Here is a 10,320-nt window from a genome sequence, read left to right as displayed (position 1 = left end):
CCTGCCTTGCTCTTTTCTTCCTGCAGTAGCCAGGCCTTTGCCATTTACTAGGCGCTTTCAGAATGTTCATTCCTCCATAATTTCCGCTGCTCGAAGGCTGCTCGAGGAACAGCAGCAGAGGCGAAACCCAGGTCTGTCGGTTTACGAGGTAAGGAAGGGTGGGGAACCCGACCACGACGACTCCCAGTCAGCGCCGCGGGGGCGGCACCAGGCAGGGGTAGGGGTGGCCCCGCGCTGCCCTGCAGGGGGCTGGTCGTGCGGCCGGATTCCCGCGCGGGGCGGGGCTGCCCCGCCCTTGGCTCCGCCTCCGCCCCGTCCCCGCACACCTGGCCCGCAGGTAGCCGGCACCAGGCGCCTTAGCGAAGCTGTAGGGCCTGCTGGCCGCTCGTCCGCTCGGGCCCGGGGGCTCCTGCGCCTGGAGCTGCGCCGGCGGCAGCCATGGACCCGGGCCCCGGGGACGCGGCAGGAGGGGGACCGCCCGCGCCCCGGCCCCGCCGCCGCCGCTCCCTGCGCCGCCTGTTCAGCCGCTTCCTGCTGGCACTGGGCAGCCGCTCCCGCCCCGGGGACTCGCCGCCCCGGCCCCAGCCGGGATATTGCGATGGCGACGGTGAGGGGGGTTTCGCTTGCGCCCCGGGCCCGGCTCCAGCGGCCCCCGGGAGCCCCGGGGAGGAGCGCCCGCCCGGACCCCAGCCCCAGCTTCAGCTCCCCGCCGGCGATGGGGCGCGGCCGCCGGGCGCTCAGGGCTTGAAGAACCACGGCAACACCTGTTTCATGAACGCCGTGGTGCAGTGTCTCAGCAACACCGACCTGCTGGCTGAGTTCCTGGCGCTGGGGCGCTACCGGGCGGCGCCAGGCCGCGCCGAGGTCACCGAGCAGCTGGCGGCGCTGGTGCGCGCGCTCTGGACTCGCGAATACACGCCCCAACTTTCCGCGGAGTTCAAGGTAGGCAGCGCTGCGCCGGCGGCCGCCCTGGCCCCCGGTTTCGCCTCTTGAAAAGTGTGTGCACGATCAGGAAGGGGTTTTCTTGGGGCCTTCTTTAGATGCCATTGACCAGTTCAGCCCCGGATTACCGGCTTTGTTTTGAGTCGTTGTGTTACGCTGTCGCTTGCGTATATTTTCTTTATAAATTAATTCTCCTAGGTATTTTGAGAGGGAGTGGGGTGAGCTGGCAGATTGAAGGGTAATCAGAGTTTTTGGATTCAACAAGCATTTGTTGAAGTATTGAAGGCTTGAGGGCCGGACAGCGTTCTAACGCCCGCTCTAGAGCTTCCAGTCTGGAATGATGTTGGGTGGGGAGTGGGAGGTTGAAAGGCCAAGACCTCAGGGGAAGGAGGTGATGCTTGCGTTGTGATCTGAATGATGAGAAGGATGCGGTCAGGGCACGCTCTAGGACTAATGCAGGCAGGGGGAACAGCAAGTACAACTGCCATAGACCCAAAGGAGCTGAGTACTGGAGACATGGAAGGAAAGAAAACCAGTGGCGTTGGAGATTAGGAGGCAGATGAGTTTCGCCAGATCATGTAAGACGTAGGAGGCAACGGTAAAGAGTTTGGATTTTATTCTAAGCCCGGTGGAATCTGACAACCCGCAGGCCAGGTACCGTGCTGAGTGCCCAGCAAAGGCAGCGAGCGTGCTATTTTGGAGCTAGCATCCTTTTGTTTAAGGCGCATTCAATCCGCTACAATGTATGAGCACGGGCTTGCATTTTATTGTCTGCTAGATCACGGTCTACTTACTCGGGATGCTGCAGGGTCTTGAGGCGTTGTAAATTGTTTGTATCACATCACCCGGGGTTAAAGTGGGGTGTTTGTTTGGGGTCCCAGTTGGATTAAAGGGTTCCTGATAATTGGTGCACATGGCTTACTTCCTGAAAAAAAAAAAAAAAAAAAAGAAACCCGCAGTTCTGAAGCTCCCTACAGACTAGTGATTGTTCTTGGAGGAGGGGGAAACCTGTCAGTGTTCATTCCACAAGCATCACCGCTCTTGAGTTTCAGCCTGAGAAAGCAGTGTTTGCCATGTGACCCGTGAGATGCCAACCCCCACCTTCCTCCCTCCTGCCTCCATTAGCGAAGCACTGTTCTGCAGCAGCCGGTGGGACAAATGGTTGTCACTAAATGTCTCTTTTTGGTGACATTTACTTTTTAAGAAAGAGGCAGTGTGGTATAGTGGTTAAGAGCAAGGTCTCTGGAGTTCTGTGACCTTGAGCAGGTTACCAGATGTCTCTGTGGTGCAACTTTCTTCTTCTTTAATATAGAACCATAGTGGTACCTACCTTGTTATAGGGTTGTTGTATTAAGTGAGTTCGAATGTAGAGCACAGTGCCAGCCTCATAGGAAATGTTCGTTATTCTATCATGACACCTTCTCACCTGCAGAAACCTAGAGGAGGGAGGGAGATAATCTTTGTGTACATTTTCTCGTGCTAGATGCATCTCCATCCAGTTACCACAGCAATGGGAGAGGCTGCAGTAGTTTGAAAAAACTCGGAATTGGCCGGGCGCGGTGGCTCAAGCCTGTAATCCCAGCACTTTGGGAGGCCGAGGTGGGCGGATCACGAGGTCAGGAGATCGAGACCATCCTGGCTAACACGGTGAAACCCCGTCTCTACTAAAAATAGAAAAAAAAAAAAAAAGCCGGGCAGTGGTGGCGGGCACCTGTAGTCCTAGCTACTTGGGAGGCTGAGGCAGGAGAATGGCGTGAACCAGGGAGGCGGAGCTGGCAGTGAGCCGAGGTTGCACCACTGCACTCCAGCCTGGGCAACAGAACCATACTCTCTCTCAAAAACAACAACAACAACAACAACAAACTCCGAAACTAGTAGTCGCCCTCAGTGACTCACCAGGATTTCCTATCTCTCTCCTGCTGTCAAATCCCCAGGGTCTGGGAGCTCCTAGTAAGCCTCAGGGAATTGAAGGATAATCAAGTTTGTAATATGTTAATGAGGAAGATACAATCTGGAATTTCCTGGGATTTTTGGGTAGTCAGCTTTGGAGGGAGGAGTGGAGGATCCCAGAATCCAGGCTTATGGATTGAAATCTAGGTGAGCTCTTCTTATTTTACAGATAGGGAAGCATTCATTCAACAAATACTTATTGAATGTCCAGAGACTAGACTGGGAATGCATGGAATGCATGTTGAGTGAGGAGTACAACGCAGATTCTGGGGCTACTCTTCAGGGGCTTAAGGTCTAGAGGTAGAAATAGATGTTAATGAAATAATCACACAGGAACATAACTGGAACAGAAACATGTTAGAAAGGACAAATCCAAGGTGCTATGATAGTGACAGCAGGAAAATGTGATGTGATTGGGGGGGATCCTGTGAGATGGGCAGGGAAAGCTTCCCTGGAGAGGTAACCAGCCACTGAGTTGAATTTTGAAGGATTGGGTGTCAATGAAGGGCTTGGGAAGATGGGAGAGTGCATTCCAGGACCCGGGAACTGAAATGCCAACCAGGGAAGGAGGTGGGACCAAGAGACTTTCTGTTCAATATATGAATGAAAGCCCACTTGGCTGGGGAGGAAAGGCTGGAGAATTAGTTGCAGACACACCACGTTTGTATTAAGGAGTCTTGTCTTCTCCTTTCGTTTCCTTTCTCTTTCTCTTTCTCTCTCTCTTCCTTCCTTCCTCTTTCTTTTTCTTTCTCTTTCTCTCCCTTTCTATTTTTTTCCCGCCCACCCTCTCTCCCTTCCATCCTTCCCTCCCTCTCTCCCTCCTTCCTCTCTCTGTCTCTCTCTCTCTCTCTCTTTAAGAGAGAGAGTCTCACCTTGTCATCCAGGCTGGAGTATAGTGGTGCCATCATAGCTCACTACAGTTTTCAACTCCTGGGCTTGAGTGATCCTCCTACCTCAGCCTCCTGACCGATATGGTGAAACCCTGTCTCTACTAAAAATGCAAAAATTAGCCGGGCATGGTGGCGTGTGCCTGTAGTCCCAGCTACTCAGGAGGCTAAGACAGGCGAATTGCTTGAACCTGGGAGGCCGAGGTTGCAGTGAGCCAAGATTGTGCCACTGTACTCCAGCCTGGGTGACAGAGTGAGACTCTTTTCTTTTTTTTCTTTTTTAAAATTTTACATTTTTATTTTACATTCAGTGGGTACGTGTGCAGGTTTGTTATAAGGGTATATTGTGTGATGTTGAGGTTTGAGCTTCTCTTGACCCTGTCACCCAGATAGTGAACACAGTGCCCAAAAGGAAGTTTTTCAGCCCTTGTCCCCCTGCCTCCCTCCCTCCCTCCCTCCTTCCTTTTGGAGTCCCCTTCCTTATGTCCATGTGTACGCAAGATTTAGCTCCCACTTTTTTTTTTTTTTTTTTTTTTTTTTTGAGACGGAGTCTCGCTCTGCCGCCCAGGCTGGAGTGCAGTGGCCGGATCTCAGCTCACTGCAAGCTCCGCCTCCAGGGTTCACGCCATTCTCCTGCCTCAGCCTCCCGAGTAGCTGGGACTACAGGCGCCCGCCAGGTCGCCCGGCTAGTTTTTTGTATTTTTTAGTAGAGACGGAGTTTCACTGTGTTAGCCAGGATGGTCTCGATCTCCTGACCTCGTGATCCGCCCGTCTCGGCCTCCCAAAGTGCTGGGATTACAGGCTTGAGCCACCGCGCCCGGCAGCTCCCACTTATAAGTGAGAACATGCAATATTTGATTTTCTGTGCTTTTCTAATGATGTAATTAAATGCTGCACATTGTAAAAAAAAAAAAAAAGTTAAAATATAAAAAAAAGAGATCTGTAATTTTAACCCCTAGAGATAACCGTTGTAAATATACTGATATGTTTCAAAGTATAAACAATTGAAAATTTTAGTTTTATATTCTGCTTTTCTCATTTAAGCACTGTTACGTTTTCCTAGTCTTAATAATATACAACAATCATTAATAATTGAGTCTTTAACAATTAATATATATTAAATGAACCAATTCTGTATGGAGATCTATGGTTATATTAAAAATTTTAGCCATCTGGAATTTATATTAGCTTATGTGCTTACACATCAATTTTAGATCTATGGTGATATACTGGAGATTTTTTAAAAACAAGGATGCCTTCTTCATCACTCTTATGTTTTGGAAGTTCTGGAAAAAACAGTAAGACATAAAATGGAAATGGAGTTTCCATTTTCCAATATTATACTGTATTGAAGTTTCTTGTATTTAAATCACTGTCCTTAGCTGTGATTATTCCCATAAGCTTAATTCCTACAAATGGAATTACACAGTCAAAGCAAAGGTATGAATGTTTTATTATCTATTTTTACTTTTAAAATCAACTTTATTGAGGTCTAAACTATATGTGGTGAAATGCACCCAGTATAAGCATAAAATTTAGGAAGTTTTAACAAATGTGTGAACCTGTATAGTCACCATCTCAATTTTAAATATTGAGTTGTTTTTGTTGTTGTCATCGAGATGGAGTTTTGCTCTGTCGCCCAGGCTGGAGTGCAGGGGCACTATCTCGGCTCACTGCAACCTCTGCTTTCTGGGTTCAGGTGATTCTCCTGCCTCAGCCTCCCAAGTAGCTGGGATTACAGACGTGCACCACCACGCCCGGCTAGTTTTTGTATTTTAGTAGATACAGGGTTTCGCCATGTTGGCCAGGCTGGTCTCAAACTCCTGACCCCAAGTGATCCGCCTGCCTCAGCCTCCCAAAGTGCTGGGATTACAGGTGTGAGCCACCGCACCTGGCCAACATACTTACGTTTTTGTGGTGAGAACATTTACGATCTATTCCTGTGGCAATTTTCAAGATATAATATATTATTATTAACTATAATCACCAGGCTGTATAATAAATCTCCATCCCTTATTATTAATTTATTCAACAAAAAGAAATAGCATATTTTAAACATTTTAATAGGTTTTTGGGGAACAGGTAGTATTTGGTTACATGGATAAGTTCTTTAGTGGTGATTTGAGAGATTTTGGTGCACCCATCACTTGAGCAATAGACACTGGACCCAGTGTGCAGTCTTTTAGCCTTCACCCACCTCCTACCTTTCCCCTCGAGTCACCAAAGTTCATTACATTGCTCTTGTGCCTTTGCATCCTAAGAAATAGCATTATCTTCTAAACTTCTAAAAATAGTTTTTTATTTTTATTTCTTTGATTAGGAGCGAGGTGGAAGATTTTTCCATGTTTCTTTACTAGTTGCGAGTCTGCTTTTGGAATCAATCATCTGTTCAATGTTCTTTTTTTTTTTTTTTTTGAGACAGAGTCTCGCTCTGTCACCCAGGCTGGAGTGCAGCAGTGGTGTGATCTTAGCTTACTGCAACCTCTGCCTCCCAAGTTCAAGCAATTCTCCTGCCTCAGCCTTCTGAGTAGCTGGGACTACAGGCGCATGCCACCATGCCCGACTAATTTTTGTATTTTTAGCAGAGATGGGGTTTCACCATGTTGGCCAGGCTGGTCTTGAACTCCTGACCAGTGAGCCACTTTACCCGGCCCATCTGCTCAATGTTCTTATGCGTCTCTCTATTCTGCTTTGGTCTCAATGTTTTTAGGTTTCTGTAAGTTCCTTAGCTCTTGGAATATTTGCTACAAATATTTCCTCAAAACTGTCTCCATCTTCCCCCTACCCCAATATTGGAAGATTTAGATTTATTTATATCATACCTTATGATAAATATTTGATTTTATGTACCAGCTTTTCTATGGTTATATTAAACATTTTAGCCATCTGGAATTTATATTATCTTATGTGCTTAAGCATCCCTTTTAGGCTTACAGTGATATAATGGAGACATGGCTTTTTAACAACAAGGATGCCTTCTTCACCACTCTTATGTTTTGGAAGTTCTGGACAAAACAGACATAAAATGGAAAGGGAGTAAAAAATATTAAACGGGGCCGGGCGCGGTGGCTCACGCTTGTAATCCCAGCACTTTGGGAGGCCGAGGTGGGCGGATCACGAGGTCAGAAGATCGAGACCATCCTGGTTAACACGGTGAAACACCATCTCTACTAAAAATACAAAAAAATTAGCCGGGCGTGGTGGCGGACGCCTGTGGTCCCAGCTACTCGGGAGGCTGAGGCAGGAGAATGGCGTAAACCCGGGAGGCGGACCTTGCAGTGAGCCGAGACCGCGCCACTGCACTCCAGCCTGGGCGACAGAGTGAGACTCCCCCTCAAAAAAAAAAAAAAAAATTAAACGGAAAGAAAATTGCTAAAACATTCTAGAAATCCTTATTTTAGCTTTATTACTGTCATTAGTTACATCAGATGGAAGGTAGAAAATCAAAGGAATAACCATTTGGAATATATAAAATTAGATTTTTATTCATAAAACAACCAGAAATATGAAATAACTAGGAATAATTTTAATAAGAAGTGTTAAAAATTGTCAATGTTTGGGAAAGAAAACATACACACGGATAGAGTTATGCCATGTTGAAGGAGAGAAATAACCAAATATAGGGCTGGGCACGGTGGCTCATGCCTGTAAGCCTAGCACTTTGGGAGGCCGAGATGGGAGGACCGCTTGAGGCTAGGAGTTCAAGACCAGCCTGGTCAACATAGCAGACCTCAGTGGAAAAAAAAAAAAAAAAAAGATGTGGGATAAGTAACCAAATATTGCAGTTCATTCTTCCCAAGCTAATTAACTTCTTGGGAACTGCTTTGTGCAGTTCTACTTATGTTTCCATAGACTTATTTCTTTTTTTTTTTGAGATGGAGTCTCGCTCTGTTGCCCAGGCTGGAGTGCAGGGGCACGATCTCGGTTTACTACAACCTCCACCTCCTGGGTTCAAGTGATTCTCCTGCCTCAGCCTGCCGAGTAGTTGGAACTACAGGTGCCCACCACCACGCCCAGCTAATTTTTTGTATTTTTAGTAGAGATCGGGTTTCACCTTAGTAGCCTGGATGGTCTTGATCTCCTGACCTTGTGATCCGACCGCCTTGGCTCCCAAAACTGCTGGGATTACAGGCGTGAGCCACAACCCCCGGCCTGTTTCCATAGACTTTCTAGGGGAATTACTTCTGTAGTCATCAGGAGGTTATTAAAAATAATTCTGAGAAATACCTGCCAAATACTTTATAAATGGAAAAAGACAAAGAACAATGTTCACTGTTAAAAAACTTTGTCATTTACAAATGAAAATTAAAAAATTACTTATGATCCCATTATTCTGTGGTAACCATTTGCTACTATTTTGCCATGTATTTTCTGGTCTTTTATTTTGCTATCTATAAATATATAAAAACAATCTCAAATAATGTATTTTTGCATTTTTTTCTTCTTATGACCAGATTATTATTTTCTTTATCATTTGTATTTCATCAGTCATAAATTTTAAGGCCATCTGACTGTGTCATAAGTTTTCACCCAGATAACTTTGATGTGTAAAGACATCTCTGCTTGTATCTCTCATTTCCTAAGGCAAAATCCCCCAAAGTGGAATTGCCGTTTATAGAGAGGGACATGTTTAAGGCCCTATCGTGTCTTGGCTTCTTGAAGTTGTCACCTCCTTTCTGAAAAGGTTGTCAGGTACTATAGCCAGGCTAAGATGAAGAGTGTCAGGCTTAAAGGATCATCGTGATTAACTGGACAGGAATGGATTTCACATGGAAGGAAGAACAAAAGCAAAAGTCTAAGCCAGGTGCGGTGGCGCACTCCTGTAATCCCAGCACTTTGGGAGGTCGAGCGGGGGGTGGATCACCTGAGATCAGGAGTTCGAGACCAGCCCGGCCAACATGGTGAAACCCCATCTTTACTAAAAATACAAAAATTAGCCAGGTGTGATGGTAGGCCCCTGTAATCCCAGCTACTTGGGAGGCTGAGGCAGGAGAATCGCTTGAACCCGGGAGACAGAGGTGGCAGTGAGCCGAGGTCGTGCCATTGCATTCCAGCTGGGCAACAAGAGCAAAACTCCGTTTCAGAAAAAGAAAGAAAAAAAAAAAAGTCAAGGTCTAGACTGTAGAAGTAGGAAAGCATGTGTGGGGCAGCTAGGTGGATTACTTACCTGGAGCTTTGAAACAGGGAATGATATGGCTTGGGGGTGAACCAGAGAGGGTTCTTGGACTATTTGGTGGTGAGCAGGAGAGTAAGGAAGGATTTAGGGTCAGAGCATGACAATATTCAGCTGAGCTGTAGGAAAATTGGTCTGGTCTACCATGAAGTCAGTGGGTTGGCAAGGGAAGAACCTAGGGGCTGGGCCCCTCCTTAGGTACATACTGTCTGGGTCAGCTACAGGTGGAACTCAACAGATCGAATGAGACTCTTCTATAGGGGAAGGGTGGAGACATTTGGGAGCCAGCATCCAGACTGCTTGACAGTGGACTGATATGAAGGAGAACCTGAAAGACGACACCTACATTAAAAGGATGAGCTGGTTTTAGATATTTTGAGTTGGAAGAGCCAGCTGCTCACCCAGAAGAGAATGTGTTGGTACAAGAAGATAGGTTTGAGGGTTGTTTAAGGGTAGGGTTGCCAGATGAAAAATATACTATGCCCAGCTGACTTTTAATTGCAGATAAAAAATGAATAACTTTTTAGGGTAAATACGTCCCAAATATTGCATGGGACATATTTCTACTAAAAACATATTCATTGTTTATGTGAAATTCAAATCTAACTGGGCATCTTGTATTTTTATTTGCTAAATCTGGTAGCCCTACTTGGGAATTAACACGCAGAGAAGCCTGGGGGAAGAATCCAAACTAATGTGATTGGCATAAAGACTCAGAGCCACACTTGGGGAGGCTGAGGCGGGCAGATCACCTGAGGTCAGGAGTTCGAGATCAGCCTGGACAACATGGGGAAACCTCATCTGTACTAAAAATACAAACATTAGCTGGGTGTGGTGGCAGGCACCTGTAATCCCAGCTACTTGGGAGGCTGAGGCAGGAGAATCACTTGAACCCGAAGGTGGAGGTTGCAGTGAGCTGAGATCGCGCCATTGCACTCTAGCCTAGGCAACAAGAGTGAAACACTGTCTTAAAAAAAAAGACTCAAAACCAGCATTTCAGTTAATTAGATCTTGCGTTTTTGCTTTGTCTCATCCTAAAGTCTCCTTTATTTTTATTTTTAGTTTTTTGAGACAAGAGTCTCACTATGTTACCCATGCTGGAGTGCAGTGGTACAATCTCTCCTCACTGCAACCTCTACCTCCCAAGTTCAAGCAATTCTCCTGCCTCAGTCTCCCAAGTAGCTGGGATTTCAGACATGCACCACCACGCCCAGCTAATTTTTGTATTTGTAGTATAGACAGGGTTTCACTATATTGGCCAGGCTGGTGTCAAATTCCTGACTTAAAGTGATCCCCCTGCCTCGGCCCCCCAAATTGTTGAGATTACAGGCATGAGCCACTGCACCTGGCCTCTAAAGGCTCCTTTAA

General features: G+C 46.6%; 1 protein-coding gene across 2 annotated transcripts in view; it reads left to right on the top strand.

Annotated features, from left to right (window-relative positions):
• Positions 1–322: 322 nt before the first annotated feature.
• Positions 323–10,320, top strand: part of USP43 (ubiquitin specific peptidase 43) — an 88,317-nt gene continuing 78,319 nt past the window's right edge. Inside the window, exon 1 of one of the 2 annotated variants that reach the window (XM_010358262.2) lies at positions 323–942. In XM_010358262.2, the coding sequence (XP_010356564.2) occupies positions 439–942 (504 nt within the window). In that variant the 5' untranslated portion in view covers positions 323–438. The remainder of the gene's footprint in view (positions 943–10,320) is intronic. The other variant, XM_010358263.2, reaches the window with a different exon arrangement.

Source organism: Rhinopithecus roxellana, chromosome 19 (genome assembly GCF_007565055.1).
Source record: "Rhinopithecus roxellana isolate Shanxi Qingling chromosome 19, ASM756505v1, whole genome shotgun sequence".
NCBI lineage: Eukaryota > Metazoa > Chordata > Mammalia > Primates > Cercopithecidae > Rhinopithecus > Rhinopithecus roxellana.
Note: the sequence above shows the minus strand (reverse complement) of the source record. Positions and strands in the feature narration are given on the sequence as shown.